This window comes from Diachasmimorpha longicaudata, chromosome 2, assembly GCF_034640455.1.
Source record: "Diachasmimorpha longicaudata isolate KC_UGA_2023 chromosome 2, iyDiaLong2, whole genome shotgun sequence".
Lineage (NCBI taxonomy): Eukaryota > Metazoa > Arthropoda > Insecta > Hymenoptera > Braconidae > Diachasmimorpha > Diachasmimorpha longicaudata.
In genome coordinates this window covers 9,981,346-9,999,972 of record NC_087226.1, presented here as the reverse complement: position 1 = coordinate 9,999,972, position 18,627 = coordinate 9,981,346, and the positions used below count along the sequence as shown (strand labels likewise).

At 39.2% G+C, this 18,627-nt stretch overlaps 2 protein-coding genes across 6 annotated transcripts in view; both read right to left on the bottom strand.

The window, feature by feature from the left end:
- LOC135173075 (homeobox protein orthopedia-like) overlaps window positions 1-18,627 on the bottom strand; it is a 115,321-nt gene that overhangs the window by 28,475 nt on the left and 68,219 nt on the right. The window lies entirely within an intron of this gene.
- Window positions 1,146-4,649, bottom strand: LOC135173061 (kynurenine/alpha-aminoadipate aminotransferase, mitochondrial-like). Its single transcript, XM_064139656.1, has 8 exons — window positions 4,346-4,649; window positions 4,074-4,261; window positions 3,710-3,880; window positions 3,372-3,629; window positions 2,834-3,013; window positions 2,432-2,558; window positions 1,705-1,913; window positions 1,146-1,515 (listed from the first exon to the last, which is right to left on the bottom strand). The coding sequence occupies exons 1-8, from the start codon at window positions 4,494-4,496 to the stop codon at window positions 1,450-1,452; spliced, it is 1,350 nt and encodes a 449-aa protein (XP_063995726.1). The 5' UTR covers window positions 4,497-4,649; the 3' UTR covers window positions 1,146-1,449.

The window sequence follows — 18,627 nt, the reverse complement described above, 5'->3', positions numbered from 1 at the left end:
ATCAAAGTGTAGATTTGAGAGCGTAGGTAGCAGGACAACTCCCTGTTGTTTATGTTACCAGCGAGATTAAATTAATTTCCAGTAAATTAATTGGTCGTTAAGATGTTTAGCGTTAAGTGAGAGGAGTTGAGTTGGCTTTCGTCTGTTCTGCTCATTTTCAACTTGCGGCTTGCTTACATTTCATTCCCTGTACCTGTTTCATCGTCATTAGTAATACTTGCGCATGCGTTGAGTCATGTTAAAGGTGTGTTAAATTGACACAGTCATTTTCGACGAGATTGTCGATACTATGTCCAGGGAATGACAATAAAAAAGTTCATTGAGTTGTCATCTTGATGTAAATATCCGGGACATTTTATGAATGGCATCACACGAATCACCACAAATCGTCAATTATCGACTATTGAATGATATTGACTTCATTCAACTTTTCCTGAAAGACCAATAACCGACTTCCTGCGGTAGTACGCGATTGCTGTGATGATGGCGCTTGATGATGGAAGGACGAAGGAATCTACTCTAACAGCACCGAATAACCAATTCACTTCATTAATTGAAGATTCTTAACTGTCAGTATGACTCGTCAACTATTGACGAATCGAGGCAGTGGTTAAGAAGCCACATTTGGCACAACTCAATTGTTCAATCAGTATGTTCGATCCTGAGGATATTGTTCGGCCAGGAGATGATCGAGCGGTGGTTCGGTTACCCTCTATCGGTAAATTATTATCGTTTACTTGAAAGGAGTTCTTGACATCATTTGCTGGACTGAAAATACGAAAATTAATAGAAACTCAATAGTTAAGACTGTGATAATATTACATCAGATCAAACCCCTATCATCCTGACGTCTCTTAATGCAGAATTGTGATAATTAATGACCCGAGTTGCCGTTTTAAATATTTTATGCCGGTGACTGAACGATATCCAAAGAAATAAGTTATTATATCGATTCAGAAACTCGACTTGTTGTTCTTTCATTATTAAAAAATTTATGGACCCGAGTGACGACGCTTATATGGAAGCTATGTAAATACATAAGAGGATATACCTAAAAGGATATTATCAGCAAGCTCTGTGAACATAAATATATAATAATGATAAAATCATAGTGATGGTACCGTAAATAAATTTTAGATCTATAATTCGGGAATATTTCATATGCAAAAAATTTACTTTTTTTCATCTCTCTCACCTGGCGTTACCAGGAGAACTCAAACAAATAGTCTCATTGAGCATTTACTCTTCTTGTGTACAAGAAATCCATTACGCGAGACGTAATTCCCGGCACATTAAAAAAGCCTTTGATTCCTTAAGATTACAATATTATCTATAGTCACTGCATCTAATGTCCCCTAGATTGCGTCAAGATACTGACAGGCAGTTATCACTGCACTTGTATTTATCCCAGAAGTATCTTCATCTATCGATGATCAAATGACTCCATGGTTACGTGTTATCATCGGCCCGCAATCGCAACTCTTCCCTTATGAGCCGTGACAACCGTTCCATTGCCTGTGAACAGTGAACAATTGAGTTCTGCATAACTAGGGGTAGATTTAGAAGGACATCTGAGAGATAGCGGTAAAGGGTAACTATATCCGCTACTCCTTCCTACCCTTCGGAATTTTAGAAGTGATGAAGGGTAACGTTCAAATTATTTGTTGCCCTTCATGAGTGATACATTTGCAATCGATAACTTACCAATTCCATCTCTTCGTATGAAGCTTTGGCATAACTAGCACGGATGGCGCAGCAAGACTCCGAAGGATCTGCCATGAATGCAGCACCCGGTGCCAACAATACGCCGTTCTTCACCCCACTCTGCATTACCATTTTCCAGGTGTCTTCAATACCTTTGATCTTCATCCACAAGAAAAATCCACCACTCGGTGCATCGAATTCAACCAAATCTAGATGTAATGTGAGCTTTCAGTTAGTTTGAAATTTTTTCCGGTTGGACGTTTTTCCCCGTTAAAAAGTTCTCGGATTTTTCCCCAGTGGACTTTTTTCCTTGAAATTTTTCCCCTCATTCATGCTTTCGATGCAAAATTTTCTCCCGGTTTTCATGAATTGTATTTTAGGTATTTGTTCAGATAAAGAAAAATGTTCAGTCAAAATTAGGGGGTTAAATCGGTGAGATTTTCTTATGGTACTGTAATTTTCCATTCGGCTTGAAATTCCTGAACGTTCGAAAGACACTGCGTAATTTTCTAGTGAAAATGAAAACCATAGTCCATTTACAAAATTTGCAAACTCGTTTTTTTCTCAGGATTCATGCACTAGGAGGAAAATGTAGCTAATCATTGAAATACCGAGAAGAACTGTTGATTTTTATTTGATTTTGTAGATGGAAAAATATTCACGAGGAAAAAATCCGAAGATCTTTGATTCAGAAAAATCAGTAAAATTTCAGTATTCGTTCTCGTACCTTTGAGATGCTTCTGGGCAAATTCGATCATCTTATCCCGTCGCTCTTTGTAAAACGACCTGATGAATGCGTAATGCTCCATAAAACCTTTGTATTCCCAGGTTTTGTATATTTTATAAAACAGGACCTGACAAGAAGAATATCGACAACACGTTTTAGTGATTAATCGTCAATAATTCATGTGACGTACAATGCACAGATTAAAATGAATCTTAACGACCCGTTTGAACTTCCTCAATCAATTCCCGATAAGTAGACACGCGACGCGGTCATAGTTCCCTTTTTTTCCTCAGTGAAATCAAATGATTACATTGAACTACTCATAACTCTGCGGTGAAAAAATTATAGTCAACGATCATGTCAATTGGATTTGTTGCTTGTTTACTAACTGGTGCCACTAACCTGTGATAACGTTGATGCATGTAGATGACTGCTCTGCATGTGTAGCTCTATGCTTGCGACGAGGGGAGTTGCTGCGGTGATTAGGCCCAATCTCAAGCCACTAGCCAGGACTTTCGAGAAGGAGTCTAATCGGATTACTCTGCCCTCAGTGTCGAGGGATAGAAAAGACTTTGGCTGCTCCTGAAGCACGTAATAACACGAAACTTATTACCACAGTTGAATATATCACGCGAGGTAGAAACTATGGAATATTTACGTGACACTATCGTCGTTTTTCATTCACGTAAAAATTAACGGCCGAAAAAATTTCATGATTTCGAATAAAAATGACAGGACACCTTCATAAAATTTCTTGTTGCCTCTAAATCTTTCCATATTCCTATTTTTTTTTATATTTATCCTCCCACGTTTTTTAAGACAAACATTTATCACGTGAATGCGAAAACTTTTAATTTTTTTTGCTGAGGAAATTATGTCTGTGATATGCCGTCATTTCATGAATTTAATCAGAAGAATGAAGCGATGAATTATCACTTACGTCAAAGCACATGAAGTGATAGGGATCGTCATCAAGAATGAGAAAATTATATTTGCAAGCAATTCTGTAAATCTCCCTTCGTCTATCCAAGGGGATGACTGTGCCCGTCGGATTTGCCCCAGATGCGTTGATGTACATCAACTTCGGCATCTCTTTTCCTTCCGACTCCCTCTTTATCAGGATCCCTCGGAGATTCTCCGGGTCAATGCCAAGTTTGTCTTGCTTGACGGGAATCATCTCGGCTTGCAACGGCGAAAGCTGGTTAAGAGGATCATAGTCATTTGATTATGGGGGTAATTTTTTATGGAACACGGCAGGTTGTTTTGTTGAAGACTTACAACGACACTAGCTCCGGGATAGAGGGGATCTTGCACGAGTATTGGCTCGCCGGGTCCGATGATGGCTTCCAAAGCTTTGCTCAGGCCATCTTGACTTCCGGACACCACCACGACGTCTCGACTCTCCCACAGGGGAGGGTTATGCACTTTCTTTTGGTAGTCCCTCATCGCCTGGAGAGAAGAACAATTGCAAATGTTTATTTAGATAAATAATGTGAATTGTTGACATGCATGGGGACAATTAGAATGTGTTGGCTGATTGGAGATGAAGCACAACAAATACTGATCCTGATGAATGGGGATAGACTGCGGTATCGAATTATTTGTTTAATCTTAGAGTATTTCCAATGCAATTTCTCATTACCTCAACAAGCGGTGGATATCCCTGGCTCGGAATGTACTGGAGTGCAACCCCAAGTTCTTCACCATCCAGAACGAGGCTCGTACCATCAACCAACTTCAGGGAAATTTCAGCGATGGGGAAAGTTTCTTCATTTGGCATACCCTCCGCTAATGATATCACGCTGTGTGGCATCGAGTAAGCTATTTTTGCTAGAAACAATTCATCGTTAATTTTGTACCGGCAATTTGGAAAATCGGTGGAGATTGAAGGGTATGAAGATAATTTAATCTTACTCAGCTCTCGAGTTGCTGCAGTTCTTCGACGCTTTGACATTGCAGTCTTGAAGTAAGCGTAGTCGATGTTGAATTGTGCCTTGCATTTTTTCGTCATCTTATCCAATTTACGAGGAATCTCGTTTGTCACATTAGCCTTTGTTTTATTCATTGCACAATTTTCTAGATTTATTGTCACACTTTAATATGAAATAGATTATGATTCGTTGATGAAATTATTCATACGCTTTTCGTTTGCACTTGTAATTATCGGCCTTAGCACTTCACTCTTGACCGGTCTTGAAAACACTGACTTGACGACCGTTTGTTCCTCCGCTTTTATATGGAGCGTTGTAGACATGACTCTTACGTTGCGTCAGATAAGAATTTAATATATGCTGGGACAAGATTACCTTTGAATTGTAATATTCTGCACTGAAATTATTAAAATCACAGTCTTGCATCTCTTGACTATTATTTGGGAGTCAATGAAGGCGATCGGGAACACACTTCACAACGATTAAACTGCTACATTACCATATGGCTGAGGTAATTGGAGAAAAAAATAATATTTAGCAAATTTTTATATCATGTTGAATCATTATTTTTTTTAACGAACAGTATAACTCGCGATTTTACCGATTTTCTCGGATGTTCCTCCTTGATTTTTTATCCGTTCATTCATCAATCTCTAGTATTGTCAACACCATAATTACTGATCATGAACATGTAAACAATACGAATATTCTATTATCAGGAATTTTACGGTAATGGCTTTTCCTCCAGCATGTATGATCAATATTTTCACGAATTTTCATCAGCGAGAAAGATCGATATCTTCTTTGCGTCATGAATGCTATAATTTTTCTGTGAAATTAAGGAAAAAGCAATAAATGCATTTTTTTTGTACCAGCATTATCTTTCGTAAACGAATAATGCAGTTTTGCAAGTTAATGTTATCGATGAGATATTATTTTTCTACTGATGTCTGATCAGACATATCAAATGCAAACAGACTGTAAAATTACACTTGCGCTGATTTTGCAATGTCAGCTTATCATTCCATATGATCAAGATTCTCACAATTTTCATCATCCAAAATAATCGACAACCACTTACTTTCGAAATCTTCATAAATGAATTATCGTTTCTTCGCGATATTTTTTTTTTTCAATCAGTAAAGATGTTCGGCTACTTGTTTCAAGTTGCCGAACATCTGTTCCAATAAACCCTCGTTATCGTCATTCCACTGACTATCCAATCAGTAGAGTCGTGTTTATTTCGCAATTCAGTCAACGATAATGACAACTCGTCATATCGTAAATTTCGGAGCCACCTAGACCTACCAGCGTAAGTGTAGATTCACCCACATTTGTTGATATTCAATTAATCGATGTGGCTTACAATAACATAATTAATGTCATTTCCCTCTGCGTGGGAATAAAAAATCTGTGAAAACATATTTATGTGATATAGTGCAGTTTGTGGCTGCCTTAAATTATCAATGAATTTATTTTAATCAAATAATTCGTTATAATTGGGGTAACTTGCCATTATACCTTGTCATTATCACTGAGGATTAAACAGATAGGACTATGTAAAAATTAAATGTATATATTTAATTATTATTACAATAAATCAAAGAGTTTTAATTTTTTTAGCAGAATAAAGCAGACGTTGGGATGCTCTAAATAAAATATTTAAATAAAAAAAAAATTCCTTTCTGTTCTTCCCTCATTATTGACGATTGAAAAACCCCCTTGTGTTTAAAAAAAAATCGTAATCGTCATAACTATGATATAATCTAATGAGATTCGATTTTTTCATTAAGTTTTTTCTCATATAATACCAGGAAAAATATGCATATATTGGTTCCTCAAGGAATCCCCTCGCTTCCGATAAAGATTTATCAATATAACGTAAGTTCGATCAGATTACCACGGGAAAGACATTGAATTCAACGGAATGAATGAATGACCCGTTTTCTATGATGTAACCCACGTAAAAATTTCAACTCCAGCGTGAATGAATGATGCAAGCCTCGGCGAAGCTATCGAGCCTCGAGACGTAAAAGTAAAGCCAATGATAAACTGTTCACCGATATAGCGATAGCAATATTTAGACAGTTTTAGTATATATATATATATATATATATATATATATATATCCCCCCCCCTTTAAAACAGCCTCTCCCCTCCGCAAACTATCTCTTAGAACTCGATAAAGAGACTCGCAGAATATGGCCACTATTTCGTAAGTGACCTTTCTGATGCAATTTAATAATGCGATATATTTGAGGGAAGAAGATGAAAATAATATCGATTAGGCGGAAAAAGTAATTGTGAGATAGCGAATGTTTATTTTCCAAGCATCTAATGAGGAATTGTTTTGCTTATCAAATCGCGGTAAATGTGAACATAATTAAATAATCCTTGTGATGATTATCATTGGCATTGCATGACGGATTGCCTCATCGGTTGCTGTTATATCTGGGATTATCACCGAATTATGTAATTTCAGAAGACAATTAATTCCGAAAGTTAAATCGAAGTTTGGGGACTTGACGGGTTGCACTGTGAACAATTTTTTTTTTAATTTTATTGTTGATACGGAAGTTGAATTGGTGAGATAAAAATTTAATTTATGAATGGCGATACAGTGGAGAAGTAACGATTGAATCGATGTTTTGCAATTCTCCACTTTTCCCAGTGCTATCAAATTTTTTTAATCCTACCACCTCCCACTATTCGTCCTTATTGTTATGGCTCTTTGTTGTAATTCTGTTAGTGATAATTCTGACGTCACAGTTTATAATTTCGATAACGAGGAGAATAATAAAGCCGGAGATAATGAGGAATGAAAACAAACAATTTAACATGCGATTGAGCGTAGAAACAATCGCCTCGGCAACACACCCGCGGGTTATCAGCCTCCAATGAATTCCACTCCAATTGGATATTATGGTTTCACTGCAGGGTTTTCGATACTGGACACGTTATTCTTTAAAATAGTGATGGGAATTTGTCGAGAATTGTTTAATTGGTTTTCTGTATTCCGAATCTATAGTGAAGGCTGCAAATGGATAACAACTACTCAAAAATCGGGATAAATTCGACAGGGCGAAAGGTAATTGTGAAGCGAATTGTAATTTAATGAATAAATAGATTACAGTCCAACATAAAATTATTTCAACAAATACAAGATAAAAATTATCCTGCCCAGGAAATTCGGTGTGGGATTAAAAAATTCCCGAGGGAAAATTTTAGCGTTCGCCACTCAAACAAAAATTATCTGATCCTTCTCTCCGTGTGTTAATATCTTGTACTCGAAAAAATGTAAAAATATAAAGTGAACATTTCAAGTACAAAATCTTGAAATGATTGAATCTAGAGGAAAAATGGATAGAGTCACTTCCATCGGACATGAAATGTTCGAAGAAGCGCCCCAACGATGGAGACGGAGATGGAGAAACGTACTTAACGAACGTAGAAGTTCATTAAAAGCGAAACTACATTAGCCAACCTAAAATTACCACTCCTCATTCAACCTCCGTTCGTTTGGTACTATACTTCTACCTCCTTTTCCCGTTGGGATCCTTCTCCAGATTATTAACCGAGAATTCTACGCGCGTAATAGTATTTTCAGAAGGACGTTGGGATGAAGTGAATAAAAAAAAAAATTCCACCCAACACCCGATAGGAAATAGATCTACATCGATGGGGAATTGAAACAGCTAGGAATAAAACGGATGATGTGAATTAGTACAGTGAAAAGATTTGTGGAAAAATCAGCAGAGCCATCTCCGCGGGAGATTGTCTCCAGGGCCAATGTATTTCAGTAATCATGATGATGGAATGCGCAGATTGTGACATTATATATTAAACGATAATGGAATCGTTCCCCGATTATGTCAGAAATTTCATTATCGAGGAGGTGAATAGATGCCGTGCAATTATATTCCAGTAATTCCATCACGAAATTCATCTCCTCGTCCATTTTATGTATTTTGCTTTCAACATTCAGTTCAATTTTTCGAATCTCTTGGGACAAACGGGTCATCTTTCGTGGATTTGTTAATAGAAGAGACGAAGAGAAGAAAAAAATCTCCCACGACGTGTGATTACGAAAAGAAAAGTTGTCCATGTTTTGTAAACTCAGGTCCTAATTCCATTGTCCATTGCACCCCTCTTCCAGATATACATTGAATTGTCCCAGGTTGAAACGTTTTTTTTTTCCCCCATTCTTTTTCCTCATTGTACATTCGTAAAAGACACTTTGTATCTCGACCGGCGTAGAATACGTGTTCACGCCCCGACGATACCTAATTGGGTGCCTCACCCCATGCTGCCCCATTATTCTCAGGGTGTCAAAATACTTCAATCCGCGGTGGGGTATATGTGTACACGCACGAGCTGGAAAACAGACTAGAAATATTACTCAGGGTGGGGGTGAGGGGACAGAGGGGAGAGGATTTTACTCTACGAAGGAAGTCCGTTCATCCTTTACCCCTCGCAGTACAAAAATCGCCAGTTTTCAGAATCTTCAAAAATGACGGCCCAATTTTCAGAGAAGATATCTTGAAAATTTTTATTTTTAATTGATTCTGATTAATGTTATTGGATGGCACATTGTTTTCCTCAACAATGAATATATTTTCGGCGCACAGTGATGAACTGCCATGATATTTACACTGTCACTGATAATCGCGTTATCAAAATTGAGTAATAATCGAATGAAAGCATTTCTATCTCAGCCTCACACCCACCAGTTTCTGATGCCCCTCTTGAAGGCCTGATGAGCGTCTTAATGAAGTTCCAACGAATTATCAGCAATTATCGGGCCTCCGATGTAATTCCGTTAGCCTCATCGACGTTGGAAAAGACATCGCCTTCGGTAAATGAATTTTCTCGTCCGGTGCCGGACGTTTCTCATACTTGCCACCTACTTTTTTTCTCCTCACTTTTCGTTCTCAGATTTTTTAATTTTCTTCGGCATTTAAGCACTTCATCATAATCTGATGGTTGAGAGATTTTCCGATTAAAATGTTCATGGTCTTTGGTCAAGTGAATAGATTCCATCTGATATAACAGTATTAAATGGATTTCCCTATTTTTTTTTAGTGAATATTCGCGATTTGACGATTGATTGATTTAGTCGGAGAAAAAATTGAAATAAAATCACAACGGCAACATTTGATAACGTCAACGGTTCTTATCACGAGAATTTTAATGGCAGTATGGTGGTGCTGAAAAAAAATTTGATTCTTGTGGTTAAATATCCACCATAAATACTCCACAATATGTCAGGAGCCATTGAGTTTACCCCAACGTCACATCTCAGATTGCATTCAAGGTCTAATTAGGTTTTCGTTGAGCCTCAAAGCTCCACAGCCGCGTCCAATTACTGGTAATTGCGTAAAGATGTCACTCTCCTAAGCGGATTCACTCTCTACCCATTGTGTGCGACCCGGGAGTAAACCATACGCATCTCCCCATTGGGCTGCCGCAACCGGTCAGATATAAACACGCATCAACACACACGAATCCGTGAAATCATTATTCCCATATGGAAATATATCAATTCGAAAATATCCATTGACATTTCCAGAATTTTGCAACTGGAAATTCCCAATCCGACTGAGAAGAAAGTTTCGTCTTTGATTCGATTAAAAACTGTTAGTTTGCGCCTCGTTATTTCTGCCGACGATAATTCAACCCGACCTTTCTCTCCAAGCAGGCGAACCCCAAAAAAAACCCATAAAAATGAGAGACAATTGTTCCCCACTGAAGCCCCCAGCATCCAGTCAAATGAAATTATGAAATTCCCATTGGGCAGGAAGTCAACCTGCACTCGAGTCCCTCCACTCGAAAACTCACCAAACCCAGGACATTTCCACTCCCCGGTACTGGCAGGGGGTATGGCCCTGGTCATTTGGCTTGACTTCATAAGTCATTAGAATCCCACCCCCAGACCCGTAGTTTGTCACGAAACACCCGTTACACGAGTGTATAAACGCCGCATTTAGAAGATGAAGGGAGAAGGGAGTCTCGACTAACCAAATTACATCAATCCCATTTCACATCGTTTTGACATGGCAATTGAGTTGGGCCATTGCGCAACTGTTGTATTTTACCCATCACACGTGTGTTGTATCCGTGTTGAGGGAGACGAGTATGAATTCAAAGACCAGATTCTGACTCTGCAGCAGACACCGCGGGTAAAAGAGAGGCCGAAGGAGCTCTTGCTAAGGGATGAGGAAAGGGGGGATGACATTCAAGTTTAACCCTCCACCCCATCTCCCTCTTTACCTCACTCCCCCTGGCAATCCTCTGACGTTGCCGCACCCTCTTCAGGCGCAAGTGCCTTAACTTTTCCTTCTTATCGAAAATAAGTCGTTAGACGTTCTTTCATCTTTAAACGAGTTTTGCGCCGGTGCGCACGTCAAATTTCTTTCCACCCTCCCACCACTGTATTTCACGTCTTTCCTTTTTACTCAACTTATTTTCCTCTCATGCGCAGTTTCCTCGGTTTAAGAGATTTTTCAATTTCACCACCGACGGGGTAATTTAATCTCTTGACCAACACAAACGACTCGTCGCACAATGTGAAAATAAATTGATAAAAAGAAAGTATTTAACTTCGTTGATTTTAATGTAGTTTGAAATTTTAGAGTATTAAAGTGTTAAGTTTTTAATTAAGGGAGGACAGGGGGGGAATTGATGAGGAGCTGGATTGTGGGACTGTATTAATCAACCGCTAAGTGCAAACCGCAACAGTTTGGATATTATGGAGGATAGAGGGGCTGGAGAGGCCGCATGTTTGGAGGGAATTGGTGATGTGTGGAAGGGGGGAAGGGAATGTTGGAGGGATTCGATGAGTGCTTGCAAGTTGATGGAACTCCGGTTTTTTTGAGGGACAATGTAAATCAATTCAACACAACGACAGATTTCTGAAGATTACAGATTTTTTTTTTTGATATTCCCCTCATCGTCCCAGTGACGATTGAATCAAGTAACATTTTTTTTTCATCCTGAAAAATGTGCAGAAAGAATTGACGTTAATCATCAGTTGTCTCTCAATTTGCAGTAAAAAATTGCCGAGAGAATAAAAGTCACAACGAAATATAACGCAAACGAGTTTTCTACGATCGAGCTTTTTTCCATAGATGCGTTGTATCGTGCTGTCCTCCCAAAATACAATTATATATCTACAATGAAGGCCTGCATACTGGTTTGATTGTTTGCTTTTCCAATTTTCGGTTTTTACCCTCCGCGGTTCCCTGAATGCCACCCACCCCTCTTCGATGACTCTCCACACGAGTAATAAACTTTCCCCCCAAATTTTTCATTTATCGGCCAATCGATTATCGGCCATCGCTCGGTGGACAATAGAAATTTTACGTTGTTTGTTTCAATTTTGTCCCCACACTACCCCTAGTCCACCTCGAAATAGCGGAGGTATTTTTTTTTTCCCTCGGAATTGTGTGGGAAATTTTCACTGATAGTTGGATGGAACAAGTTTTGCAATTGATAGAGATGTTTCTGTGAAAAATTTGAACGATGTGAATTATTAAATTTTGGCTGAAAGCACCGCGGAGGAAGGAAAAATCGGCAGTTTTTCAGACAGCTATTTTACCCCGGTTTCCCTTAATTTTGGCGACTGAAAATTTTGAGCAATTAGCTGTCCGAAACGAAGATAATTGATAAAATTAAATTTTTCTCTCAGTCCCAGAGGAAAAATAATAAAAAATAAAAATACACTATCCCTAGAATTTTTCCCTCCCCACGATTTATCATCCCCGAAAGCCCGAACATCTCCGAAAAATCATCTGCGACACTTTGATCGCTAACTTGATTTGTAGGGATGCTGGACAGAATGTAGAGAACACCGATAACACCGGTGACGGAAATATCGACTTTCGAGCTGCCGCAAGCCCTGACTCCTGGCGTATTTCCCCTCCCGCATGGCCTCCATCGTTCCCCGGAGAGTTCCGTTCGCAAGACGAAGATCGCGAGCCCAACGGTGAACCTATAGAGGTGAGGGTGGCCAAAGTGAGACAGACCTATACAACAGAATACCCGATAAAACGAGACTAACACACGATGTACATGTGTGAGGGTGTGTGCCCTACGGGCGGCGGTTGAAAGAACCAATTTTACCCTAATAGAAAAATCCCCAGCGCCGAAACCAATTTATAAATCCGCAAACATGGCTGGGACCGTTGCCTTGGCATGGTGCATGAGTGAGAGGAAGTGAGTGAAAAACATCAAATTTATAAAACCGCGTTGAAGCGACGAGTTTTTCGACACAGGAGGGCAGGAAGAAAGGAAACCCTCCCTGCATTGTCGTGAAAGGAGAAAACGATGTGGAACAAATTTTTCTACATATTTTTTTTTTTTCAAGCACCTTTGTGGCAGTTTATGCGGTGAGAATATTGTTGTACCAATGGAATTTTCATTCCACCATTCGCGTGCGTGTGTGACTATTCGTTTTTGAGGGTTTTGTGGGCGGCGCGTGGAAAGACGGGGGAAAAATTCATTGGCCAGACGGAGCGCGTGGGATAATCGACAGATATATGTTTACTGAGGGGGATATCATGGGTATTTCAAGAATGCTCAAATTATTTATTGTAATTGCAAATATCAGAGACACGGAGTGCAAAGTCGAATTAGGAAATTCTAGATTAGCGTGAAAAGTTTATTGCGTGTTCATAAATTTTTATGAGAATTGAACACTCGCATAAACGACAATAGTATTTTTTTTTTTTGGACCATGAAAAGAAACAAGATGACAGAGAAAATTGAAAATGAAGGCACGTATTAAAAGGGTATTGAATTACGTCCTGATGAGAAAGATATTGACATGAAAAAAAAAAAAGTTATATGTATCAACGGGACACATGGTGACCAAAGGGTACTCTGAATTCGTCTACAAAAGTATCCAACAGAGATAAATGCGTCTCACAAGTTTGGAGTTATAGGTGGAGGGCATATGTACACAGCGGGTAACCGTCCTCTTGCATCTGTGTGCGATTGAATTCTCCGATAAACGAGATTTGTGTAATTAAAGAGCAATCAGATGTTTCAACGCTGGTATTAATCGTGATATTGCGGGAGTATTGAATTTTTTTATGTATTTATTTGTCAATTCCTTTATGAAATAAATAATCCTACTTGCACTATATATATATATATACTGCATTTACTGACGAAATCATTGGAGAAGTTCATCTACACTTCCCCTTCATTGATTTAATAATAAAATATGAACATTTCCAAAGGCGCCCGAAATCGACGAATTGCTTTTTGCATAAAAAAATTATAAGACATGGTAGAAGTTCTACCCCTACATTTTTAGAACCTTGATGAGAACCCTATCCGTCCAATCTACATCCACATGCAAACCCAACACCCAAAATCCAATTATCGTCAATAATTCGTGAGATTAATAAAAGGAAATGAAGCGGTAACTCAAAAAAAAAGAATATCCCACGTATTCAAAAATATAGGGAATGAAAAGACAGTTTTAAACGCAAACGCGAGAAGCCACCCCTCGATGACATGGTCCCGCAGTTTATTTAACAGCGCCCAGGGCATCGGTAAACACCGGGGTTAGCGAATTGGCCCCAGGGCGAGACCAAATGATAGTTAACGTACCCGCTAAACGCCATTGGAGGACGACATTCTCCACCGCTCTTTCGTTCATCACCCTCCCCCTCCATCACCCCCTTGTCTATACCGCCCTTGCCAGCACTCTCATCCCCCTGTTGCCCTGTGTCGCGACCCCCTTTTTTGTCCCCGCGTTATACTCGCTCTCTCATCTCTCGTTATATTGCAAAGAGGGGAAAGTGAAATTTAATTTTGTGCTTTTTGTATACATAACCTGGGGACCAAAATCACTGGCGTGCTGCTTGCTTCACTCGATCTGGGGTGACATAAATGCTATGGAACAACTGTAGTTATCGTTTTATGAGAGTAATGGTTTTTTAAATGTTTTTTTTTTTCGGAAATTTGCATTTTACGGATTTTTTGGATTTTATTCAATGGCTTTTATCATTAGATTGTTTCCCAACTGAGGCATTGTGCTTTTTTTTTTAGTACTAGCACTAGAATTTTTCTAGAAAATTTTTCTCTGCACGGTGAGAACTTTTGGATAAAAATCAAACCTCTTTTTTTAAATCAGGTTTTAGTGGAAAAATTAATTTTAAAAGACTATTTTTTTTTTATAAAACTGATCCTTGTCCCTTGTTTCGACCCCCGTAGGTCTAAATTTTGCCTAAAATTCATTTTTGTGTGACCATTTATTGAAGTCCAAAACGACAAGTGATGTGGTATCACGAAAACGCCAAGTTTATTACCACATCGTTCATTTATGCGCCGCAAAATGCGAATACGACGGTCGCGACTTGATGAAATTATACAGCTAAAATTAAGCGAGTATATACCCTCCCCCTCCTGCCACCCCCTCCATTCCCATCCACCCCCCAAATGCCGCCCGCGCACAGACAAACTACTTTGCCATTCCCCCTTGATTTTCTCCAACGCACGTATACACACACTTTATCCCTGAAGCCGGTGAACTCCCACTAGTACGTATTATCACCCGCATATCCATGAGGAATAACGCCGGAGTATGGCGGGTGTAGCACTGTAGCTCGACGCCAATTGGCGGGGGCAAGACAACAGTAGGAGTTGGCTGCGGTGTATACACAGTTAATTAAGCCAGAGTACCCGGTGAGCCCCGAAGCAGAGATGGGTGAGTGGATTCCTCGTCTCTGCCTAGTCTCTGACACTGTGCATCGGTGCGAAAAGGATAGAGTCGTCATGCTAGAGGAGGACATCCAAACCAGTTTGCGAGTTTATTAAGACAGAGATGCTGCGGTTGCATGTGCAGGAGAGAGAGAAAGGGAGAGGGATTTAACCGTAGAAACTTTGAATTTCAGGATTCCATTATTAGTCCGCAACAGCAATTTACTCAACGGATGTACGGATCTCTGATAATTTTGGGGAGATTGGAGGGGGAGGGGGAGGGAGGTAATGGGGGATTCAATTATAAGGAAAAATATTAATTTTGGAAGAGTGAATATCATAGCAGTATTTTAGAATTTGTGATGTGCGGTTAAGAAAATGTTTTAATAGATCGATTACAATTGATTGGGTAAATCCCATCGATGTGAAAAATCAATTTGTCCGATGTTTCAATTCACATTTAATGAAAATTTACTTTTTTCATTTGTTTGCTGACGGGGTAGTTAATAATTTTGTAGAGGAAAAAAATTATTATCGCGGAGGGGTACAATTAGACATGCATACACTCACAATCTCTAATGACACATCAATTCTCGCTAATATATACATCACGACGAGTCCAAAACCACCGGCCAGGCACAGGCGATCGGGTTTTTAGTAGGAAAAATCTCCCGCAGTGAGTTTTTCCCAAACTTGTTAATCTCTTCACCGCAGGAAAAATCCCTTATTTTGAACACAACTGTAACTATCCACAATGCAGTAAAACCGACACCGCGGAGTGAGAGTAAAGCCCATCGAGTTGTGTACAAAACCAATGAAAAGATTGAAAACTGTTCAAAGAGATTACCCATTTTTTTTTTCTCTCGCGCTCGCTTTATTACCAGCTCATAATGTAAATGCCGTTCAATCCGGTAAACATTGACGGGTGGTAAATCTGGGGATGATTTCTTTTATTTCCCCATTCCTTCTCTTTAACACAATCCAAGAAATAGAGCGAGAACATGTATTCACAATGATGTGTATGACGAAGAGGACGTACGACTCGAGACAGTGGAAAATTGGAGCGGATTTTCTTGCTTGAATGCCGCAGAGAGAACGCCCAACGAAATTAGACTTATCTGCACAGTCTGATCTGCACTAGTGCCGCAGCTGCACGCGGCACTCACTCCATATACCCCACACAATCAACAGAGTTCTCTTGCTCCCCGAAGAATCTTCGGCTTTTATAGGTTTTTTTTTTTTTTATTGTTCACGGATTTGCAAACAAGTCTTGAGTTTCCAGTAGCTGCTCTTTTTGGTAGCTATTGAGGGCCAATCGCTTTTCTTTCAAAGAAAACATTTGTTGACCGATCGATCCCCCATCCACTCGACCGCAATAGTCTGCAGCCACCACTCCAGGAGTCGTTTTGAGAAAATCTCGCTTTTGAATTGATGAAAAATGAAAATAGTGAAAGGGCATTATTGGAATAACACTCCGCACGGGTCGAGAAAAGAGTAGAAATGTACTTGAGAATATTGTGAGTGAATTTTTGGGAATTTGGAGATTATTAATCTTTTTTCTTGTAATTTTAAAGGGTTTGAATTGCGGAAAATTATCGGAGGTTGATCCTGAATCATCTGTCTGACGTGGCTGGTCACGACCCTCACAACATCCCAATGAAAGTATATTTTTTTTATTTCTCACAAACTCAAGTCGTTTTCCGTCTCTGAAATTGAGATACGAGAGATACAAATTGTTACGATGGCATCGTAATCTCGAGCAATCTTCCTTTCCCCCTCGCTGTGAAATTCAGGTATTTCCCCGGTCCTGAGGAGTCAGAATGACGAGGGGGAATTTTTGAAAAACGAAAGCGGTGGAGATAACGCATAAGACTCATACCTGGGTGTTAGGTAATATCTCGTTGAGACAAAGAACGAGGGGAGGTATCAGTGGTATTAAATCTCAGAGATCGTACCCAACAATTAGACGATTTAAACTGGAGTCCAGTTTTTGACGTTATAAGTGAAAAAGAGGACGGAGAGTGGACTTAAGTGAACTACATTCCCTGTTGTTTCGCTCATCCACTGATTTTTATCGGATTCGGTATCTGCACGAATGGGAATCCGGTTAAGTGCGACTTTCGACAGCTGATCTGGAGGGGATGCGTAAGTGGTTTTAACGCTCAAAGTGATTTTCACGATTTAGCATATGACGTGAGACTAAATAATAATCAATTCCACTTGGGAGGCTAATTTTTCTAATAAAACTAACCTTTGTCCTCATCCCCCCCCCCCTCTGGAGGTCTAATTTTTACCTAAAATTTCTTTTCGTGTAAGAAAATCAGAGACCGTGAATTAACATTCCTTTCTAAATGAAAAAAATAATAATTCCGCTTACATGTGAATTCTTTGATTAATCATTTCCCTTATTCCATTTCCTTCCATTCAATCGAAATAAAAAAAAAAACATCATGAGTAAGAGTTTTAACCGCAGTATTCCAGCAACAAGAGATTCGAGAATTGATATGGAGAGAGACCGAGCGAATAAAGATTGAAAGAGAAAAGTTCATTCGTCAAAACGTATAATTTGCTGACGAATTGAGAGTGGAAATCGATTTTCTGTTTTTTGTCCAGTGGCCACTGTTTCGTTACATCTCATATATCTTTTGTGGGGTTTTCTGTGGGCGGATACCCTCACTTCCATCCCCCTCTACCCCCCCTGAGGGCAAAAACGCCAACTGGAATATAACGATACGTTGTATATAAACGAGAAAATTGTTGTGTACCGAGAGCGTGGGTGCATACGAGTAGAGGGCCAATTGAGAAAAGTGAATGGCTTTTTTTAGTCTCCCTTTTGTGGAAGGGAGAGCTAATTTGGTTTTTCGGTTTATTTCCAATGGTTTCTCCCGCAATATTGGGTAAGAGGAAATAGGGACAAAAAGGACGAATTGGAGAAAGGGAAAACTATAGGAATTGGTTTTATTTATGTTGAGACGAATCTGATGGAACTACCGGATACTATTTCCGGATCCACCATTTCCTATTTTATAAAAGAGCGGAGAACAATTTTGGACAATTCCATCAATCAATTGTTTAATCATGGAATTCCAAGGACCTGGGAGGCTGAAATTTTTTGTTCAAATTTTTTCCTTTGCCATGAAATTTCTCGGGGAAGTATTCCTCATTCACTTGAAATTTAATCAACAAAAAATGCCAGAGAACATTTTTATGGTATGCATACCCTGTAGAAAATCAATCCACCAGAGAGAACATACACCCCTATACGAAGAGATGTTTTGCAAAAAAATGTCAGCTATTATAAACACATGAATCCCTGTTACACAATATAATTCTCAAAATTTTACAAAATTCTCAGAAATTTCATATCAAGTGTTAAAATTGTTCCCACCCATTGGATCGTCATTTTATCATTACTGCCACTGACATTCATTTACAAAAATTCTCGTTCTGCAAAATCCTTAAAAATACCTAAACCATTCCCCCAGTTTCCAACTGATTAGCCCCCCCCCCCTCTTCCCCCTAAATTTTCAGCCTCGAAAACTGCACTCAGTATTT